The sequence below is a fragment of the Corvus brachyrhynchos genome, unplaced genomic scaffold (assembly GCF_000691975.1).
Source record: "Corvus brachyrhynchos isolate BGI_N302 unplaced genomic scaffold, ASM69197v1 scaffold14, whole genome shotgun sequence".
NCBI lineage: Eukaryota > Metazoa > Chordata > Aves > Passeriformes > Corvidae > Corvus > Corvus brachyrhynchos.
In genome coordinates this window covers 21698035-21721637 of record NW_008239110.1, presented here as the reverse complement: position 1 = coordinate 21721637, position 23603 = coordinate 21698035, and the positions used below count along the sequence as shown (strand labels likewise).

The 23603-nt window shown below is 41.2% G+C and overlaps 1 protein-coding gene across 4 annotated transcripts in view; it reads left to right on the top strand.

Annotated features, from left to right (window-relative positions):
- The window catches only part of IPCEF1 (interaction protein for cytohesin exchange factors 1), an 84216-nt gene that overhangs the window by 13905 nt on the left and 46708 nt on the right, over positions 1-23603 (top strand). For 2 of the 4 annotated variants that reach the window (XM_017739503.1, XM_017739502.1), the window contains exon 2: positions 22482-22532. In XM_017739503.1, the coding sequence (XP_017594992.1) occupies positions 22509-22532 (24 nt within the window). In that variant the 5' untranslated portion in view covers positions 22482-22508. Of the gene's footprint in view, positions 1-8091; positions 8481-22481; positions 22533-23603 lie in introns of those variants that run through there. The other 2 variants (XM_017739501.1, XM_017739504.1) reach the window with 2 other exon arrangements.

Here is a 23603-nt window from a genome sequence, read left to right as displayed (position 1 = left end):
GGTCCTTTTCCCCTGGGCCACTTTCCAGACACTCTTCCCCAAGCCTGTAGCACTGCCTGAGGTTGTCGTGACCCAAGGGCAGGACCCGGCACTTGGCCTTGTTGAATCTCACACCATTGGCCTCAGCCCATTGATCCAGCCTGTCCAGATCCCTCTGGAGAGCCTTCCTGCCCTTCAACAGATCAACACTCCCACCCAATTTGGTGTCACCTGCAAACTGACTGAAGGGGCATTTGGTTCCCTTGTCCAGATCATTGATAAATATATTAAACAGGACTGGCCCCAGCACTGAGCCCAGAGGAACACCACCTGTGACTGGCCTACAGCTGGATGTAACTCCATTCACCACTGCTCTCTGGGCCCAGCCATCCAGGCAGTTCTTAACCCAGTGAAGAGAGCACCTGTCCAAGCCATGGGCTGGAAGTTCCTCCAGGAGAATGCTGTGGGTGACAGTGTCAAAGGCTTTACTGAAATCCAGGTAGGCTATATCCAGACCCTTTCTCTCATCCAGTAGTTGGGTCACCTGCTTATAAAAGGACATCAGGTTGTTCAAACAGGACCAGCCTTTCCTAAATCCCTGCTGGCTGGGCCTGATTCCCTGATTGTCTTGTACTTGCCGTGTTTGTTCGCTCAAGTTCACCTGTCCCATGACCTGCCTTTGGACCAAGGTCAGGCTGACAAGCCTGTAGTTCCTTGGATCCTCCTTCAAACCCTTCTTGTAGATGAGCATCACATTTGCTGATACCCAGGCATCTGGGACCTCCCTGGTTAGTCAGGACTGAGGATGAATGCTGGAGAGTGGCTGGGCAAGTCCTTCCACAAACCAGTACCCTTGGGTGAATCCCCTGCAGCCCTGCAGACTTGTGTCTAAGTGGCTCAACATGTAATTAACTACCTCCTCCTGGACTGCAGGCTTTTTTTGTGCTCCCTGTGTCTGTCTACCAGCTCAGGGGCCTGGTTGCCCTGAGGATAACAGGTCTTTCTGTTAAAGGCTGAGGCAAAGATGGCATTAAGTACTTCAGGCTTTTCGTTATGCTTAGTGACAATGTTCCCCCCGTGTACAATAAAGGATGGATATTTTCCTTGACCCTCCTTTTGTTGTTAATGTTTTTCTAAAATCCCTTTTTATTATCTTTCATGGCAGTGGCCAGGTTGAGTTCTAGCTGAGCTTCCTCCTTTCTCTCTACATGACCTAACAACATCCTTGTATTCTTCCTGAGTTGCCTGCCCCTTCTTCCAAAGGTCAATAACTGTTTTCTTTTCCTGAGTTCCTCTGAGAGCTCCCTATTTAGCCAGGGTGCTTTCAGGGGTGCCAAACACTGGTCAGTTCTGGTATAAAAGGAAAATAAATTGCTGCTTGTGGTGATGAGTTTGAAAATTAGAGTTGACAATACCAGAGATAATATTGTTTTCTTAATCAAGGATTGTTTGCAAACCTTTCTGAGAGCTGGTTAAGCAATCACTCTTACTACAAAGGAAAACCCAGTGTGATATCCTCAGTTGTGCCTTCATGGGAGGCTTCAGCACCTTTGCACAGAATTGCTGTCATTAGCAATGTAAAAGTGTTGGTAGATGTGTCTCAAGTTCTTAGGCTTTTATGGTTTTTTTAGTCAGGGTGTAATCTAGTCCTAACAGTTTAACAGTGAGCTGTTTTCCTTATGCTACTTGGAGATTTCCAAGCTTGAGTCTTTACCAAGGTGAAATTGCCTGTTGAGGAACATGTGAACCTAGAAAAAAAAAGACTTGGTAAAAAAGGAACAGCGAGTCCCAAATGCATTTCTTGAAGCCTTGTGCTTGAGTACCTACTCAAAATAGAGGGAGATTTTAACCACTAGACCACAGTGACTCAAACGTTTACTAAGCTGTATTGAAAAATGCTTTTATTCCCTTCTCTCGCCTTATTATGACTGACTGCTGAGGATGAAAAATTCAAATAACCTGGGGGAGTGGAGTAAGGGCAAAAATGATAACTGGCCAGAAAGGATGACTGGAGAGCAGCCTTCACCCTCCTCACCTGATAAGTTTGTTGCTGGGCCTGGGACAAATGCTGTGGGAGAGGAAGAGAGAAAAAGGAAGCAGCAATTGTGAATGCTTTACAACCTCAGCAGAAAATACTGATGAGAAATGGCAAACATGCAGCTGAGGTCGTTGCTCTTCCTGAAGAATGTGTTGGCATTGCTGTGTGACCTCCTTTGTCCCTCAGAGGTGTGAGAGCTCGGCAGTCAGCTTCCCTCAGCCCAGAGGGAATGCCCGCAGGGGAAATAAGGGAGAGAATTTGTTTGGGCAAATTCAGTTAATCTAAATGAATTTAGATGATGTGCATATACCTAATGGTAGTATAATCTGAAAAGCCATTATTTGATAAATAGACATGCAAACAACAAAAAACCCAAACAACCAAAACATAGTATGACAGGCTTTTCTTACCAATGTCTCAAAAATTGACCTTTTGCAAGTTACGGATTTTTAAAGACTCTGAATTTCAGATGGCTGTATCATGGCAGTATTTGAATTTAAGTGTAATTCATGTGACCCCAAAAGTATAATTGAATTCAATGCACTCTCAGTGACTTATATATAAAATAATTAAAGTTTATTGATGAATTGCTGATGAATTGTTGAATTTAATAACTTAAGTCAATAGCTGCATTGGCTTTTTATCTATTTATCTCACAACTGACATGGGATCTCCCTCGTTTGGGTTCTTTACAAGAAAATAGATGCCTTAGTAATCTTAGAGGCCAATCCTAGAATTATTTGAAAAAATAAATTTAATATATGTGAAAATAATATGGGGTGTTTTTAGAAGACTTTCAAACACTTCTAGATGTTTTCATTTTCAAGAAATATAATAGTTTTCTTCCTTTTTCATTTTTGCTTTTGCTAAATGACCTTGCAACTGGAATAGAAACAGTTGAGCTAGAATGCAAAAAATATGCATGTTGTTCATTGCTTTTCTTTTTTAATTTTTTTTCTTCTCAAGTAAGGTGTTACATCCAACAACTCTCCTCTTTTCCTGAATAATTTTTTAAATACCAAATAGTTGGATAAAGGCCTTACCCCTTTTTTTTGTGTGTGAAAAAATATACTTAAAAACTTTTTATGGGTGACTTGGTAGAGCAGCTGAAATATATGAATGAAGGAGAAGGACGTTTGTCATGGTGAGAAAAGATAATGTCTAAAGGAGCATATTTTTTGAAATTACATAGTCTTAGTTCATTATCATATCCCTAACAGTGATCTTTTATGGTTGTATTTTAACATAGATTTTTGCATATGTGTACAAGTCACAGGTTGTCCTAAACTTGTGTTTGTGCTCATACATATATTGCTTTTGAAAATATATGTGTCTATCTTCTTCTGGGAAGGCATTTTAATATTTTCTCTTCAGGTTTTTGGATTATTTTCTGGTCAGATGGAGGTTTGGAACTAACAAAGAATGACAGGCTCATTGCACCACCTGGGCAGGAGGCCTCAGTCCAACCTCCAGCTCCCAGCAGGATCAGCTATGAGCTCAGGCCAACTCACTCAGGGCTTTATCCCATCGGGGCTTGAAAACTTCCAAGGACAGAGGCTGCACAACCTCTCTGGGTGACTGGTCCCACTGTCCTCATAAGGAAGGAGGTTTTATTTACATTCTGTCTACAGCTCTCCTGTTTCAACTTCTGTTTCTTGTGTCTCAGTGTTTTCTGTGTACCACTGGTAAGAGCCCATCTCCATAGTCTTGCTGATCGCCTCATAGGTGGTGGAGGGCTGCTGTTAGAGGGCCCCTGAAGCTGTCCCTGCTCCAAGCTGGAAGTGTCATTGTCCCTCAACTTCTCACAGAACCAGTCATTCACTCTGACCATCTTGGTGTCCCCTGCTGAGCTTGTTCAGTTTGTCACCATCTTTCCTATATTGGGGTGTGTGCCCCAAATTGGCTACGGCGTTTAGATGTGGTTCAAACCAAGCAGAGCAGTATAATCCTGTCCCTCAATCTCCTGGCTGTGCTTCCCTCTCTATAGCCTGCTGGCCATCTTGCAAATGCACCACATTCCCAGTGCATCTGGAACACCCAGTTTTTGTCGCTGGGCTAGTGATAAGTGTCCATGTCAACATTTACAATGGGAAGCTGTTGCAGGCTCTCTGGCAGGCATTTTCAACATATACAGCCACAACAAGCAGCAGTAAGTGCTAATGTGACTAGAACTGCTGAGGGCTTTTTATCAAAGATGAAAGGAAAGCAGTGGCATAAAGTTGTGCAAGAAATGACTTTGAAGCAAAGAGTGGGATTTAGGATTCTGTACAGATGCTAAAGTCCTTGATTAGTATAGTGCCGCAATAAAACCAGTGTCTAATGCTTAACTTTGGCAACTGTTTGTTTGCAAGATGTTTAAGCAATTTTCTGGCCACTTTAAAGGTGTTTTTCTTTTCTGATAATGGTGTCCTTACAAAGGCAGCTCATATGATTCCCGCCTGTGAAGCAGTTTAGCCGGGAAACGGCAAACACTTTAGAGGAATTAATTACTAAATTTTCATAAAATTCCTCCAATGTAGGTAATTATTGTGTACCGCCTTTAAAGGTGTGGAGGTAAAGCCGTGGAAGAAGTGTGTTCAAAGTCAAGTGGTAAGTCAGTGCCAGAATCAGGCCTGGAGCCTCTGAGTACACTCATTCCCTGCTCAAAGGCTTCCAGTTTCATGTTGTCTCTCAGCACTTTATTATCAAAGTTTCACACTGGGATTTAGCCAAGTGGTAAATATACAGCTGGTTTCCTCCCCTTTGATTTTGCCAATAATGCTCCCACAAGGGTGGCTTGATCTGAGGGAGAGGGAAACACAAAACTGAGGTGATGTGTGTAAACCCCCACCTTTCTCTCAGTGTTGGAGCATTCAATGACAGCTTAATGCTCCCTGTTTCAAATTTACTTCATTAACTGGAACAAGTTAAAATAGAAAAAAAAGCTCACAGGGGAAGCTGGAACATCTTTACTGCTTAGAAGGAAAACTTTATGGTTGTGCAAGTCAGTAGCACCTGGTTTGCCTGTAACAGGTGGGTTTGGCAAATATGAATCATATTGGTTGACAGAGACTCATCTCGTCCCACTTGTGGTCTCTACAGCCTGTGACAGGAGTCATGCAGCCAATAGGTTTGTTGGTAAGTGATATGTTATCTGCCTTCAGCGGCTTTCCCATACCCTTTGGTACATTCATCGGTTACTTAGTCGGCTGAGTAGGCAAAGGAAAGTTCAGGCGATACCTTTTCCTGTCTGGTAAGAAACACTCACAGAGCATTTTGAATAAAAAATACAGTGTCTAATAGGATTTCATTGCAAATAAACTGCAAACTGGGTGATTTTTTTTTCCTTTTTCTGTTACAACTGCTGCTCAGGAGAAAATACATATGTTATGTCTTGAGTTTTTAACCAGACAGATACGTTTTCTGCTGTGCAATTCCCAACTCCAATGGATTTGAAATCTGCTGTAGGAGCACAGTGGAAAAGTAGTTTAACCTGCCTGCTCTCACCAAGTGTCACTCATCTCTGTGACCTACCCTCATGTTAATATGTGCCCTGGTACATATGATTCTGGTTATTCTGTTTCCAACAATCCTTTATTTCTACAGCCTCTATTTGCACAACTACATAAATAATTTTTTTTAACTCTCTGCATCACTTACCCTACTGCAATTTTTATTCTTGTATTGTGCACCTACCTCAAAAGTTAGTGAAGGTCTCTGGCTCTTTGCCACTTCTGTGACCATAAGAAGCTAGTAAAACTAGGATAATGTTTTTATGCTGTGAAATTTGCCATTAATGTTTCAACCTAATATTCCTGGAAACTACTTAATTTACCGCTCTCTGCACATAGTGAATACTATTTGCCCTGTTTCACAGAGTAATATTTTCAATTCTGTACCAAAGTTCCAAACACTGTGCTTGAATCCACTTCCTTCTCTTCATTTTATCACCTTTCATTGTTTGTTCCTTCCCTTTTGTTTTACATTGACTGAGGAGGAGATGTGTTTCCCTATGTAAATTATAATCTAAACTATTTATGTTGAATCCCTTATCAGTCAAACCACACTAAAAAGCATTGTTTATGTTAAAGTCCATGTTTGTATTAAAATCCATCTTCCTACAAGATAGATTCATTTTTTTCCCCTGGAAATTCTTGACCATTCTTTTCACTCTTTTCTCTTTAGTCTTACAGATTCTTTCTATTGTTTGTTGGTGATGGCTGTGTTATGTAATATTCCACACAAAACTGCCATTGATCCAAACAAAAGCATTCCTAAATCCATTATATTATTCACCATTCCCTTCCTCATCTATCAGAATATTTTGTTCTGTTTCTGACCACAGTTGAACAATAAACATAAATTGCCCTTGAACATGTTGTACACCTCCTCTTTTTAAGTTCATTTGCAGCAACAGAGCTATTAAGTAAATCAGTTGAGTACTTTCCACTTAAAATGTTATTAATGGAAATTTAGCTACAAAGATGCATCTACTTTTGTCTTACCTTACATCTTGAAATGATACATTGGAGAGAAGACTTTACAAACATTAACTATGTTTGTAAAAAAAAAAAACCTTAGCTATGGCTTAGAAAAGTGGAAAAATACTCTTTTGGTAAAGAGGAAAAAAAAAAGGGAAAGCAATATGAAATCAGTTTATTAGTATATTTGGAAGGATATATGAGTGCTTCACAACACTGCTGCAAGGTAACATATGAATGCAATGCAAATACTGGTCAATGAAGTGTGATGCACTGGGTAACATGGTCCATAGTTAAAAACTAAGTTAAGAGTGGAAAAGTTAAAAACAAACAAACAAAAAGTGAGCAGCCACAATGGAAACTCTCCTTAGATTCAAGGGTGATGTCTGTCTTGGCTGGAAGTGGTTGAGGATGTGGCAGATCTCTCCTGCCTGTGCTGGCACAAGCTCTGAAGTGGACTATGAATGTATTGCACAGGCACATTCTCCTTCCACGAAACATTTGTCTTTGTAGCAAAATATCCTCTTCTGGATGTGCAAATGCATGTTGCTCTATGTGAAAAATGCTTTCAAGTAACTCCCTGTAGACTGAGTCATCTGTTTTTTATGTTCCTGTTCTTCTGCCAAGACTATTAGAAAGCCCTATCATTATAAGTGGCATTTGCGGCACCAGCAAGGCCCAAATCATTTTTTTTGTCGATGTCCTACAGGTGGCACTGTAATTTCAGTGTCATGAATAATAGAGCGTTTAGATCTCTGTATGTCTCCTTTACCTGACTCTGGACCCTGGAATTTTGCTGTGACATGGAAAGAGATCTGAGAAAATGCAGGAGAATCCCTAGGCAGCAGCAGCCCTCCATCCTACTTTGAGGAAACTGGTCTGTAATATTCCAGTGAGTCAAAAAGGAAAAAGTATGTGATGGTCTGCCTTATTTTTAGCAATGCCTATCACTTTGAAGAAGGATGAAATTTAACAGAGTGCATGCTCTGTCTTTATAGACTAATGCAATATGTGAAATAAGTAGAGTTGTGTAGACAGAGCAATGAAAAGTTACTCGGTTATTTGTGCTAGATATTTATTCATTCTTGGAGTCCACATACCCTAGGCTAAAACTTGAATACATAAGCCAGAAAACTACGCAAAAATACAGGGTCCTGATTTTTCATTTAGTTTGTTCCCCAAGCCTAGTGAAAATGTAACTTACAGAGGCATCTGTCCCATATTTTTAACAGGGTTATTAATTTTGGCATACCACTCCATTGGTTAGTTGAAAAGGAAATGTGGTAAGTAAAGATGGTTGATTTGAAACTATTAGATCCATGTGCTTGTCTGCAGATCTTGCTCTCATCCCTGCTTGGATAGGATTTCCTGGGACACACCTTGCAGATGACCCAGAAAAACCAAACTGACAGCACTTCATGTCCTGTCTTTCCTTTTGTCCCAAGGGCTTCCTTGCCTTGGTGTGGCTGGGCTCAGGCAGCCCTGAGCTCTGCCACGCCTTGGGGTTCAGGAGTGAACTCTGGGGCCTCCAGGAGACTGGGACTGGAGTGGTGCTCTGAGGAATGCGTTAGCAAGAGAGGCTTTGCTGAGGCTTGGAGAGTGCCTTTTGTCATGGGGACTTTTGTATACTTTCTTCTGTCTCCCACAAGCCTCTGCTGAGGAATGTATGAGAGTACATCTTTTAAACCAATTTCCATTTGGGAAACAAACAAAAAATATTAAAAATTAGCCATCTGGGAACATTTCTAATATTTTATTCCCATCCCCTACCCTACTTCCACATGTCTAGGTTCTAGCCTTAACAGTTCTGGCAGGCAAGGCTTTTAGCACTTGCTTAGATGCCTGACTTGTGGTTTGTGTAGTCATGGCTTGTAAAAGAGACATCAGTTTCCTCTTGGGCAATTTCAGCGTTGCAACTGATTTCTGTAACAGTTTCCTCTCTCCTTTGCAAGGTGTATGGAGCTGATGGGACAAGTGTGGCTATTCATCAGACTTCCTTGCTGGTAAGGTTGTGACTTATTTCTTTTTGTTTAAGTGACAAATGTTAGTTGTTTCTGTCTAGTCACATCTATTTTCTTTTTAAAAGACAGTATAGTTTTAGCTGATAAGAAACAAGGCTTACTTTGTACAATAAAGGAAGTTCACACAGGCAAGTAGCTGCCTGTTTTTAAAGGCCTGTGTAAAAGATCTCGTGTTCTCCCTTCCCCCTCTGCACTTTGGTTAAAAATGCAAATGGATCACTAAAAAATAATGAAATAATTAGAAAAAAATGTTTGTTGAGTGAGGACAAGGGATAACATGTATACGAATAATTCTCTTCTGGACAAGTTTAATTCAGTTATGTTTTAAGATCCATCAAGGGGCACAGTGACAATCTATTCATGACTGTTTCATGTAAATCTGATATTTGTGAAGACAAATGTGTAATATGGAAATTGAAGCAATTCCCTTATTGATTTTGGTTTCCTAGAGTAAAATGTGCAAATAGTGTTGTGTAAAGAGAATTTAGGGTGCAATATGGGAGTAGATTGTATTGTGCTGTGGTGACAGCATTGAGCAGAATTATTTCTGTTTTCATTGTGAAAAGAATTTTTGAGTACATTAATTTTACTCTTTTTCTCATATACATTAAATTGAATGAGTAAAGACATGGCTAAAGTACTATGTGAATGGGCTTACCCATACAAAAGGCCAGCTGGAAGTAAAATCTCATGTCCTTTAAGCTGAAACAGAAAACCCAAACCCCTGTCTTTATCTCTGGATTCGAGTTTTTCTCAACAAAATGTGCCTCTGGAGAAAGTGGAAATTAGCATCTTGTTTAATTGTTCACTTACCTACTTGCTTTCAACAAGTTCTTTTTGGGGTGTAGAGCTCAGTAGTATTAATTGAGTTCCTTGGAAGATTTTTTTATCCCTGTGCAGGAACTGCAGTTCAGTTTGGCAGGATTTTCCTGTCAGCCAGTTATGCCCATGTTCAATGGTTTGTGACAATTCAAAAAGGAGAGAGAAATTGTTTTGTGACTTGCTACAGAATGGCCTTTCTGTACCGTCCCCTGTGGTGAAATTTTCTAGATTCAAAAACTACCTCTGTGGAAAGGAGATTCCCACAGTACCCCTCTCTTGGCGTTGACTCTGGTGGGAGAGCTGCACACAGTGACCAGGTAGATGTCCTGTGGCCTGTGGAGGCTGTGTGCCTTGGTCAGGCATGCTGAAACTGTCTGCTTTCAAATGCTGCATTCACCTTCACTTTGCCCAGCATGCTGCCTTACTGCTGCCCCTTTTCCATCACAGGGTGGTGGAAAGTTCTGTTTCACTTTATAAATGGTAAGAGCTATTAATGCCAGGCTGCTAATGTTCATGTGAACTTTGGGTTCTTGCTGTTTGCTACTTGTCCCCATGCATACTGGGAGACCTGATTTCCTGCAGGGCTGTCTAGCTGCCAGAACACAGCATTTGCATCTCACCTCTTTGAGTGTGTTTCGTTCAGTAGGTGCAGTAGCTGGGTGCTGCCCGCTCAGCATGGCAGGCTCTACACCAGCCCCGTGCAGTACCTGCAAGGTGAGGGGGGAAGGCATCAAGCCAATAGAGGCTGAAGAGCTTCCTCATTTTTTAAGATGCTGTGTTTTGTCCTTGTTGATTCTAGATGCTTCCCCTTGCCCCGCAAACCCATCCCTTACACACTCCCCCATGATCTCTCTAAAGTAATACCGACATGGTTGTGGGTTAGTAGGACAAGGTCTGCTGTGGGTACAGACACAGCTGTAGGGCACTGTGCAGGCAACAGTATTGTGTATTGTGCACTCGCTTGATTAAATGGCATGGATTTACAGCCTGCTGCTCACCAGCTTGTCACAGGGAGGTCCGAGGAGATTCTCAGTTGCTGTTGGATCCTGCGGTAGGAGCAGTAACCAGGGAAAAGGCTATTGCTGGATGACATAGTCGCTGGATGCTGACTAGTTTCAGTATTTTGTTCACAGAACTCTCTTCAAGGAGTCACTTAACGCCCTGTTAACTCACGAGTCCTGTTTACAGGCCAGTGTAGCTACTACTGGTTTTGTGTCTCCTTCCCGATGCGTCACTTAATGCTGATAAAATCATGCTGAGTGTTGCACAATCACTAGACAGGGAGATGGGCACAGAGGTAATGTTGCATGTGAAACTATACCTTTTACCCCTTTCTGCATCTCGGTTCCTTCTTGCCCAAAGCAGAGCCGCATTTTTTTCTCTCAAGAATTTCTCTGGAAAGCAGTACATGCAGTTAAAGACACAGCTCATCAAAGTGTGTGCACTGTTTTTGCCTTAGCAACGTATATTTCTAAAAATATTTCCCTTTTGCAGCCCCCTCTACTCTTTAATTGCTCACTTCTCTTTCCTATCATCAAGTTAGTCTGGCTGTCCTCCAGTGTCTGTTTCTTTTGCTTTTGCTATGGGGCATCTCCAGCATAAATCTTGTCAATAGGCTGTGTCTGTCCTCCTCTAACTCTATCCCCTGCCTCTGGCTTAGCTGAGTCATGCTTTCTCTGTGCCTATGCTTACAGTTGTCCCCATATTCTTGTGTCCTTTCCCTCCAAACAGGTCTTGTGGGTTGCTTCTAGGGGGGAAGAAAAAAAAAATCAACATAATGACATGGCCTTGCATCACCTACTACTTCTTTAACTGCTTCTTCTGCAGATATGGCTTCCTCATCTAGGCAGAGCTCATCTTCCTTTGACTTCTCTACCTTGCCTTTCTCCAAAACCTCCTCCAGCCTTTCTCTCTTTCTCAGCTAACATGTCCTTATTTCTTCTATTAACTACAATCAATGAACAAACCCCTGTCCATTCTGCCTTCATTTTACCCTGGCATTTACCTTCAGTTTTATCTGAAAGTGATTCTATCTGCCAATAGTTCTCCACCTGTGTTCTGAAAACACATGCAAAACGTCTTTCAGAAGGTCCTGATATACCTCAAATACTGTTTGTGATCTAATAAACAGTGCTGCACTCTGATCCATTCCTCTGCACGTTTTGCCCAAGTGATTTTATTCACAAACATCCTCCTATGAAGGACAGATCTACTCCTCAACACAGAATTGTCTTTTTTTTTTTTTTACCAAATATAGAGTTTGGCCTGTTTCTCTGATATGTCATGGCTCAGCCTTCAGTTGAATCCAGCCAGCATGATCAACTTCTACCTTTCCTAAGTCATACTTGCTTATTACTGACAATGATATCATACCAAGAAAGATATAGCCTAAGCACTTTCTTCAGTTCTTTGTTCTCATTTCCAAGCTATTGGTTAAATTTCACATAAACTTTCAAATGCCTTTACTCTCCATACACAGAATTATACTGTTATCCAAGCTGTCATTAGATAATGTCACTTTTACTGAAATCTCCTATTGTCTGGCCTTGACAAAAGTAATTTCACCACCTCATATCAATTCAGAAACTCACTGCAAGGATAGTTTTCTTACTCTGGTTCATTGATAAATCTCCCATCATATTTATTTATACTTCTGAACAGCATTAAACATACTGAGCCTGAATTCTCACTGTGAACTCCCTGGGATCCTTCACTGCCTGGGATCTCTCTCTTAGTTTTACAAGCATTTGAATGTATACTATCTCATTATTTTTCAAAGCCCTTGCTCTGGTGCTAACAAAAACCTTTGACAATGCGTGTACTCAGGCTTCAGGAGACCCAAAATATGATCCTGGTGGTTGTTGTCTCACTGCTATCTTGGACTCTGCCTGATTCCTGCCTACTTCCTCCTGCTGTAGCTTGTCTTAAACTGGAACCTGCCAAGAGCAGCTGTCTTTTCTTCCCTGTTCCTACAGTACACGTGGTCCATTGTAATGGAAGCAAGCCTACTGCAATCCCTGTTGCTAATACTTCAGAGAAGTTTCTTCAAAAATATTTTGTGTGGTAATGCTGTGAATCACTTTACATATTTCCCTGCTTTGTTACATTGTGCAGCTCTTTCGTTATCCTTGTTCTTTCTTGCAAGGTCTCAAGAGACTTCATGCTCTTATTCTGTGGTGCATCTAAGTCTACTAGGTTCTTCTAGGAGCAGCTTCTGGGTACATGCACCATCAAAATACCACACCAGCTGAGTCATATTAATTGTGCTTATTTTCTCTTAATCTAAAGCAAAAACAACCACTAGGCAATTCAGTTTGCCTTAAAGCTCTTTCATAGTTAATGTGTCTCAGCTAACACACAGTAATTTGCTTATTGCCTGAGCTTTCTGTAGCTCCCTAATACAGTCTTTAAATGATTTGTGTGAATCTTACAAAGTGCAAGGAGAAAGGAGGTGATGTCAAATAGTCAGATTTTCTCAGAAAGAAACAATGTGAAGATGTTTGTATTTAGTAAGATGCAGCATTTCCCAAATTGGTTGTTTAGCATGTCTCTACAGATAAGAGCAAAATAGGGAACTGGGAGGGAAGGGAAGAGGGCTGGAATTAAGAAACAGAAATTATCACTATTTATTTACTTACTTACTTATTTATTTACTAGGAATTTAGTGTGCTGGAATTTCTTTTTTTCATTTGTGGTTTTCATATAGTGTCTCTACCTGGGGTCTTGTGGGTTGTGCCCAAGTGAGACCAGCACACTTAAAGCACTGCTGAGATGAAGAGTGAATCTGTATTCTAAATTGCCATGTAGTACACACCATTGCAGGGGTAAGCAAGACCCTCCAGCAGTTTTCTGTGTTCTGGATGTGCTGTCTGTGCCTGGAATGCACTTCATTTCCAGCAAAGATGTATTGTGAAGATAAAATCCTAGAAACACAGTGAATCAGGTCAATTTAACTCTGGTCTTGGGTTCCTAAACTCATGGAGAAGACTTGGTCTCGTACTGGTTTATTGCTGAGTCCGTAGAGCTTTCTCCAATTCCTCCACTTCAGTGATTTCTGATCAGATACTTTCAGGCAGTGGTTGTGTTCTGGCCTGTTTGTCTCCTGATGGAAACCTTGGTACAGCTTTAGAAACAGCTGCTCAGCATGTGGCACTAAGTTGCTCCTACTTTTGGGCCAAAATATAACTTTATACTACATCAGATGATATTATATTTGGGTTCTGTATTGCTGCCTGTGGATGTGCAAGGACAGTGGGTGCTCAGTTAGAGTCCATAGCTGTCCTCTGCTGCTGCTTCCCCTTCTTTTACTTTCAAGGACGTGACAAAGTAGGAAAATATTGGTTGCACATGCAACACATTATGAAATGTGCTGAAAACTTGATTGACATCCAGTTTGAACAGCTGTTCAGTGTTCTGACCTGACAGCGTTCTGTGGAGTTTTAGGCTTGGCTGCCTTGAATTTAGCATTTTCAGCATTCTTGCATCCTATTCCTGTAGTCAGCTCTTCTTCTCCTGCTAAGAACTGGGGCTTAAGCTCTGGAGTGGCAGACATTTAAGAAAAAAACAACACAAGCATATTGAGTCCCCTGAAGTGGCTTGGAATAGCTTGCTTTTTTTTCCATCCTCATTGATCTCAATAAATCACAGATTGATGGTCAAAAGTCCACCCACTTTATGAGAAGTGGGCTTCTTGTGCCAACCTTCTTATGAACTTGGATGAATTTTGTATTATTACTTCATTTTTCATAAGTTACAAAATTGAAATTCAAGGACTTTAATGTAATTTGGAAAATAAATATTACTTACTTACTTACATATTACTTACATACTTAACTTTAGAAATTATATTGTGGCTTAATTCCAGTTATTGGTATAAATTAGAGCTCTGCTGCAATGGGAAATACCAAGTGTGGGGTTGCTTTTTTCCAAGCATTTACCTCTCATTTATTCTTTGTACTACCATGGGGGTTCTGTCACCAATAAGAGGAAAAACTGAAGTAATAAGTTAAAATAATTTATTTAAAGAGAATCACAGAAATAAGAGTAACTATTGAGCCTGCAGATACTGAGATATACATTACCATTAAATAGGTGATAATACTAATTCTATATTGTCTTGATTCCTATTTTTTTATCACTGAGGAGTCAAGAATTTATTTTGACTATTTGCTTTTCCTCTACAAAACTTCAAAGATATGTCTATAAGAATTGTTAAAAAATGGAGGTGCTCTATCTTGGAATACCCTCTTCTAAATATAAAAGGATATAAACAGCTGGGAACTTTTTAGAAGAAAAACAGAGAAGAGAGAAAATCTCTCCTAAGAGACACGGATTAACGTTGTGTAGACTGTTTTGAGAACCACAGTATGGTGGAATATAAGGACAAAAGTTTGATGAAATAGAGCTTATCACATAAAGAAAAATCCAGATCTTCTGGGAAAACCTTGAAATTGTTCCTGTGAAAGAACAACTTCAGTTTTTAGTTCTATGTAAGTAGTTTTAACATATTGGTTTCTCCTTCAGAAAAAGGCTCACTGCTTTCCTTTGGGATTTTACTATAGTGAGGACAACGCTACAGAAAAGGAGTACAGAAAAGTGTTCATTTCTGTGAGATTTGAGAAGCAAGTGTCTGATGTAGTCAGATCTGCATTTGCAGGAGTAGCAAATGCCATCTCTAATGATTTATTTCTTTGTGCAGATGTTCTGGCAAAGGCTATGGTGTTTAAGAAACAAGAATCAGTAAATCCCGAATGCCTAGAGGCACGGAAGGCTGAAGAACAGTACTGCAGCAATTGTTTACATGCAGCAAATATTTACAACCAGTCATAGGGGGTTTTTAAAGTTTTATTGCAGCTCTCAGGGCCAACGAGCTTGTTATGCCACCCACCTTAGACAAGACGCCCTTTTCACACTGGTGGGGGTCTGTCTTCTAGCAGATATTTCTTACTGTGCTCTTTTTGTGTGGTGAAGAGGCTTTTTCTCTTGCTTGTTGCAAATGTAAGTCAAAGTAAATATGGCTGGTAGCAGTTGAAGATGAGAACTAATGTGTTTAAAAGAACCCCAAATCTACTGCTGAAATAGTCTAGAAGCAGGCAAATCACAGATAATTAAACTGGATTTCAGGGCAAAGTGTTTCTAAGAGTACCTTCTCATCATATTTTTGAGCTTTCATCCTAGAGGTGATTATTTTTGCCTCTCAGCAGTCCATATCTGGTCTAACTCAGACATACTGAGAACAGCACTTGGTTCCCAGTTGCCTGCTGAGCTCACTGGCCTGCCTGTCCTAGGTCTTGGAGAAATTCTATGCTATATATTAGCACACGAACTTGGATGTTGAATTGAGGAATGTGTACTGGCTAAATTTCTCTGGAGAAGCCATGATGGCAGCAGTCCAGTTTTCTCCGTTCTCTTGTTCCTGGGGAAATGCCTTTCAGCCACGGGAGAAAGGAGGTCACATGCAAATCTGTATGGCTCAGCAGACGACATTGTAGTGCAGAAGCAGTTCCACCCTCTGGTGAAACCTGCCAGGGCAGTTTGTCATTGCTATGCCTCTCCCTTGCCCTATTGCAGAGGTGGTGTTTGAGTGCAGTGCATGTATTTGCTGGTCTCTGATGTGTGGGAGGAAGATAAACTCTTCCTTGCTCCTGATCTTTTAATGAAGAACCAGACAGGACTCTCAAGACTTCAGTTTCTTGAGAAATTTTTGAATGTGGAGTGGAATTTTTGATGGAAGAAGCAGAAAGTCCCCCAGATATTTCGTACCTGTTTCATTCCTTGTAATTGTCAACATAATGATTCTGCTTTATTTTTTAAAATCTGTTCTCTTGAGATTTCCCTGGAAGTGTGAACGTTGTCCTTTTGCATAGTGCTGTTGATAAAACAAACATTGCCTTCGTGGAAGAAAGACTCACATCTGAGCTTCAGAGAGTGCAAACAGTACCAATTTTTTCTGGCCTTTTATTCTCATATGCAGGAGTCAAAAGCATGCTACTGTTATCCTGAAATATTACATTGCAATTGTGTTAGTTGTAATGGGACTGAATTTCCTTGTTACATCTCTTGTCAGGGTGGCAGCTCAGGAAATATTTCTCAGGTAACTGGGTTTTTTGGACAGAGGAGAAAACACCATCCACAGTGCCCTGGAGAGCACCTGTATACACAGAAAAGACTGGTTGGCTTCTGCTCCAGAGTTGGTTTCACTGCCTTAAATCAAATTACTGCTGCCCACAAGATGACTTCAGCAATGTTGTGGGTGGGGACTGATCCCCTGCAGGGGCAGCTTGGCAGTGCTGCAAGAAAGGCCATTCCCCACCTCAAGGATTCCTGCCTCCCAGCTGGGTTTTCATCCCAATGGCCACTGGATGGGAAAAAATAAAAATTCTCCAAAAGGAAAATGCCACAGTTGCTCTGGGCAAAGGACCCTGAAGTCAGTGGGTTCATGAAGTGGCACAGGGCAGAGTTGAAAGTTGGAGTGTGTCAAGCAGCCTAGCCATGTCAGCTCTATCTGGCACAAATTTTTGTATTAGTCTTATTTTAGGAAATCTGATTCATTTTGGCAACAATTCCTTTTCTCTTTCTTTTTTTTCCTCCGAAACTTGTCCTCCAAACTCACATTTTTTTCAATTTTTACTTCCATTGGATGCATAAACCTGCTGCAATGCCATGACAGCAAAGGTTATTTAGAACAGCTTTCCAGTGAGGATGTTTCAGGTTCTTGTCACTGCAATGATCCAAATTTGCAAGTAGAGCAGCAGTTCTGTACCTTTGTGCTAGGGTGAGTCATGCCCTTGTTCTCTCTTTACGTGCTGGACCTTGCAGTGTGCCCTCAAAACTGTCTTTGCTGAACAACTGACCTGAAAAAATAGAGGAATGATGGTTCCTCTCTCTTCATCTGTATCTTTTCACAAGAGACTTGCTTCAAGGGAAACACTTTAGATGGTTTTCTCAGGAGGGTCTACAGGCTTGTTGCCCTTTTTTCCCCCCCTTCCTTCCTTCTGTGTTTCATCTTCTGGACCAGCAAAAACCTGTGCATCTTTGGAAGAGAGCAGAAGATCAGGGAAGTGCTTCTTTATCCCTGGAGTGTTTCCTTACCCCTTCAGTGCACTAACTCTTCTTCCATTTTACAGCCAGCTTAACTTTGCCTGCTTTCATTGCCTGCCACAGCAAAAGCAAAAAGACAGCTAGGAGGCAGTAGGAATTGAAGCAATGTTTCTGCAAACTCTTCCTTGGCCTTCAAATATAGCAGCACTAGGAGTCAGTTCAACACTACAAGGAATTTGGAGCAGACACACTTCATTAAGCATGTCATTTTGTTTTCTCATTTTAGTCTGTGAGGCAGCTGGAGCACGTCTTCCTTCTGTTGAACCTCTTCTTTCTTTCCAGCCCCTCTCCTCCTGAAGGTAGGGAGCACTGACTCCTGCAACTGCTTGCTCAGAGCTGTCAGCACATATAACCTGCTGCCCTTGGGCTTCCCAGCTGGGCTGACAGGACCTGGCCATGATCCAAGCAGAGCGATGTCTCAGACCCTTTCTGTCTCCAGCACAGGAGCAGTGAACTTTGTTCCAGTTTTTCCTGGCCTTCTCCCAAACAGAGTCAGAAGTCATCTTTTTGAATTGCTTTCACATGAGGGGATTGAGTAACTCCAAATGCATTTCAAAACAAATGGTATTATAAAATATAAAGGTATTAGATATGAAAAATGCAGTTTCTTGCTGCTAAGCCTGTGAAAAGAACCCTCTGATCTTTTCAAAGTGTAATGCTTATTCAAAAGGTTAAAGTTATCCATTGTGACCAAAGCTGCAGGTATTCTCTGACAATTATGACTATATTTTCATAGACTTGCTCTTTCTGATGCTAATGGTGAATCTGTAGTTTCATCTGGAATTGGAAACATGAAGTCGTGGGGTCCAAGGTGGGTGGGGCAACCTTATCCAGGATGGGACAGGTCCATGAACTTTTGTGAAAATGACTTTAATGTCTGTTTGTCACTGCCCCGAGGCAAAGCACCACCTTAATATCCATCTTCCCTGGTGAGCCTGCATGTGAGAGAAAATCTGCAGACCAAGAAACTCCTTGTACAAGTTAGGCAGTCAATTTAGATAGTTGATTAACCAGTTAAGTACCTGACTAGAGCTGGCTAATTGGTGGTTAATGGTAAGGTTCTGTCAGATTAAATTGATCTCTAGTAAGCCTAAGGACAATTATGAGCTTGCAATCACTGTGATAATTTCTCCCCTGCATTGTTGCAAGAACCCCAGTTAGAGGTAGTGTGATAATTTAGGACTATTATGTAAGGCTGTCTCCTTGCCACAGGACAGTGCTTCAAGAGCTGCTGTAAATTGGGGCAATGCTATTCCTAACGTCTGGTGAAATATGTGATTAAGTAATCATTGATTTTTGGGAAGAGAAATTTTGTAGCACTCTCACTAGTTTCATATTGCCTGTCATTTCATTGCACATTGAAGCCCAGATTGCTGCAGACAGCCAAATAGACAGAAAAGCATAGAGGTGACCAGTGTGGGAAATATAAACAGAAGACTCAAAGCTTATTTTCTGGGTTGTCTAGAGCCTTGGCTTGGTGCTTGGTAAAACAGAAATTTTCTTTTGGAGTATTCTGTGTCAATACCATCTGAACAGGAGCTTAGCTATGCACATTTTGGGTGCTTCTGCAGTACAAAGAGTCTGAGTCACATTGCATGTATCAAATATTTTGCTCAGAAGCAGGAAGGCATATGTCCACTCTGGATGTCATCAGAGAGATGCCTGGAAGGCATGTCTGGCAAGCTTATGCCATGATCATTGCAGATTGACATACTCACTGTAGCTTGTAATTGGTAAGAGACAGAATAAGGCCTTGTAGATTTTGATTTTCCCAAGAGGAATATTACTAATGAATTAAGATTGATTTTTGCAATCAGAGTAATTGGAACCTCAGTGTTTTCCTTTCTTTCCCCCTTTTTTCCACCCTTTCAGATTACATTTGACCTTCACAGAGATATTTCTATGTATTTCAGAAGAGATGATGAGTCAAACAGACTACCTCTATCTATGATTGCAAGATATTTCTGACAAAACACCCATCACGTTTCCACGTTTGTTGCATCAGCTATTGCTCACGTACCTACTTGTTTATTACTCTTCCTGAAAAAGCAAGAGTGAGGTGGGATCAGTAAAACTATGCGCATCGATACTTATAGTTCTATATTATAGTATAGTTGTTAAATCAAAATAAAAAAGCCCTCAAGAACTTGATTTAGAAATCTTTTAACTGAAGCCACATTTGACACTGTATTCAGTTCAGACTGAAATTATATCAGGTGGTTCAGGTAACTCTAAGAAAAGCCAAAGAAATATAGATAAGGTTTACAAACTGATAATGTATGCCTATCCCCTTTGCTTTTCTTCAGTACATCCATTGCAGTTTAGCTTCCAGAAAATGAGAAATTCAAGTTTGTTTTATTGTTTCTGAAGCCATCTGAAGTGGGAGGGGATTTACCGTGTTTAATTTTTTCTCTTTGGTTTGTTCCACTATCCAATTTTAGCAAATTGAGCATCCACTACAGCAGACTGGTCCTGTTGCATATCTTCCATGTGGGTACCTTAATCTGTAGGCTGGAGGGTTTTCCTCGCCTTCTGTGCCTAGAATTTATCTTGTTGGAAATGGAGAGTTTTAGGAAGAGGGCTAGAATCACACACCCACCTTTCAGGGTGACATCCCTCTTCAAATTCAATGACCACCTAAGTCACGACAAGGATATACACAGGTCTTCAGGCTGTAACATTGCACTGCTAGTGCTGTGAAATGGGCCAAGTCTTCTGCTGCAGCTATTCCAGCTAGGAGTCAGGACACCTGATGGTGTGAATGGAAGGGTTGTCTCTTACAAACCTCTCACTGACTTGCAAAGCTCCTGAGCTCAGGTGTAGCCTTTGTGGGCTGGGAAGAAGTCCTTCCGTTGGCAAAGCTGCCAGCCCTGAGCATGCCCCTGGGCTGCCATGGTGTGACCACTGCCACCACACAGAGGGAAAAGTGAGGGCACTGCCCATCAGGGGATGCCAAATGCAGCCTGTGCAAGGGGTTATCGAGGGGCAGAGGGCCATGGTTCCCAGAGACAGTCCCTGCAGAGTCATGCTGGACCATCCAGTAAGGTGGATATTGATTGGCTCTATCTGACTGGCCACATTTATTCAGCTCCTTCTCTTAATTCCTCAGACTGTTTAGAAAGGAGAGATAGTTTTCCCACAGTGCACCTGCACAAAATTGAAAAGAATCACTTATTTCACTGTAGTGCAGAGATAAACAGGTTATGCCCTTCTGAAATGTTAGTTTTGCAACAGTTGAATACACTTGAGTGGATATAAGAATCCTAATGCCATTTCACAGAGTAACTAATCTCACTCAGGTTGGGTTTACTTAGGAGAAACAAACTCAGGTTAAGTGTCTAAGAGTTATTTCTGCAGTGACTCTGTGATTTTTAAAATATCTTTCATTACACAGGGAACAATAAATTATACTCTTTAACTAGAATGAGACAGGAGTCAATGCTGCTTTTGAACACTGTGTGCTGGCTCAAAGACTGCTTATCCAGTTTCTGGAAACTAAACAAAGGTTTGCATTAAAGTCACTGAGAAGGGTTAGCTGAAATCCATTTTAGCTCCTTTGGCACAAAGAACACAGGAGGAAACGTTGCCTTGCCAATTAACTAATGCTTCTCCTCTTGCTCCTGGTACTGTGTCTGATTCAAAGCTGTGCAGTTCCTCCCCAAACCCAAGGCACACATGAAATGAAGAAATGACAGGAAAAAGGCCACGTCACAATAATTACTGTGATATGGTCTGTTGTTCCCTTTCTTGCTTGCTCTGTATTTGAGGCTCAAAGTTAATTTGCTTGTATAACTCAAGGTGTTTCCTCTGCTTGTTTGTACTAGCTATGATTTCTAAACATCCTTGAAATTATTGGCCATAACATCTCTCCTCATCATGATATTACTCCAACTTGAGCTACTTATAGAAAGTGCTTCTTTCTACTTTTGAACAGAAACAGCTGGGAGCCAGAAAAATACGTATTTGTTTGCCTTTCTATTTTTGGTTTGAAATTGCTGGAAGCCAGTAGGTGGGTTTTTATTTTCTTTTTTAAGATTTTATTTTCAAACTAAGGCAAATATTATGTATGAGGAGTGGCACATATCTTAAATAACTGGTTCTAGTAACAGGAAAAAGTTCTAGTTAGAAATTCTTCTGAAGTGTGGCTCTATTTCTGGAAATCCTTTCTTGCTTGCTTCAGCAGAGTCTTGCATCCTCTCCCATCTTCCTCAATGATTCTTTCACATGCAGAGGGGTGAGTTTTATAGGAACTTTGCTGGCACCAAAACACTGGTATGTTTTCATTTGTCTTATACACTGCACCAACTCATCATCTGCCCATTCTACCACTCAAAGGAAAATCATCCAGGGAGCTGGCAAGTGCTTGTTTTAACCAAATGAAATCACCTGGTCTGCCACCTAAATGGATACCTACTAACCTGGTGTGTCTGTGGAAAATAGAATCTAGTGTCTGCTGTTGGACTGTGCAGATTTTGGTCTCCAGAAAGGAAAATTTCAATCCATGATAAAACAAGTAGTCCAGTATGAGGTTTCATCCCATTCAGGAGAACTAGAAGGTTACCTAAGTTTTAATCCCAGAAAATGCTGGGAATTACTCAACTAAAGAAGAAAGCCAAATCCTCCAGATTTCTTCCAGAGTAAAGACAAAATTGAACAAAAATAATCCACTCCCAGTTTTGTTTATTTATTCTCTCTGCATTTCCTCAAAAAACCCCCAAAACCCCCAGTCCCACCCAACTCTAAAACCCATCACAACCAAGAAAAAAGCAAACCTCTGGCCACACCCATGAGCTTTATTCTGTTTATTTCATAAAAATAAGCTTGGATAGTTTTGAGTTAATATTACTTACTGCTTGTTGATTTCTAAAAGAGTAAAATCAGTTCACATAACATAGGATTGTCTTTGGAAAAGGTTTTTTTTTTTTAGGGGCTGGAAGAACTCGGAGGGTAGAGTTAGAAGGACAAAATGTTTTAAAGCATTTTTTTACTGTACTGCCAAGATTTATGTTAAATGAAAGCATAATACAGAGCTTAAGTACACAAAACTTTCTCTTTTTACAGCCTTTCCACTAAGCCTTGAAACCATTCATGGAAGCTGATGGCAATATTCTCGTAAGTATAACTGAAGTTATGCCAGAGTTATTGATCATCTGAAGAGGTCATATGTAGGGATTGTACCCTTGCAGTCATAGAAGACCATGAACAGCATAAAAGAATTGCACGTGTGAACAGCATCAGTATCCAAACAAGATCTTTCTTATGGGCCAGCCCAAGTGGTGAGGCTGTCCCAATTCTGCTCTAAGGATAGAATGAAGTCTACTGCATGTGCCTAGTGCCAGGGGTGCCCTCACTCCCAAGTCCTACCTCTCAATGGATGAGAAAACTGTAACATAAGACACATGAGCTTAGCAAAGGGTTTTCTTAGCCACACATCTGTCTAACCCTTAAGAAGATTAAAGAAAATACAGCTCTCTAAAATATGACTGTTGATCACAGCTGCCTTTGGTGCCTTCTCACTCATGCATTTTGAGTCAAATTTCATGAGACATGAAGACTGTTTTTTCATATTAGCCCAATGGCCCTGAAACAGCCTCATATACCTATTTCACCCCATTTTTTATTCCTGGGTAATTTGCAGGCTGCCCCTGACCCAGGACACCTGGAGCCTTTGACACAGCTCCCTCTGATTAGGAAGGGAGAAGAGCCCTTTAACCAGTGTTTGGGAGGCTCCTACCCTGACTGCAGCCAACAGAGCCATCAGTTTGTGCAGCAGGGTGTGAAGGAATGAAATAAGGGGCCTCCCTTGAAACAGTGGGGCTGTAACAGTCTTACTGCTTACCACTTACACGGTGGTAAGAGGGCAGTTTCCCCAGAAAGTGCAGAAGCAGCTGTCCCTGCTAAGGCAGAGGCTTCCACACAGAGTGTCTGCAGCCCTTCAAGTCCCAGACTTCAGGGGGTGTCAGGGACCTCTCCCTGAGGCCAAGGGAGATGTCTCTTGGCCCTGCAGGAAGTCTTGAAGGAGCTGTGCTGGCAAGTGGAGGAGATTTGGAAGGAAGAGTGCAGACTGTGCAGCATCAGAGAAAGTGAAAGAGAGAGAGATGGGGTCTTCTCTGAGACACAACACTTGAAGACCATCAGTCCCCATCTGCAGAGGAGAAGCAGGCAGTGTCTACTCCCACTATC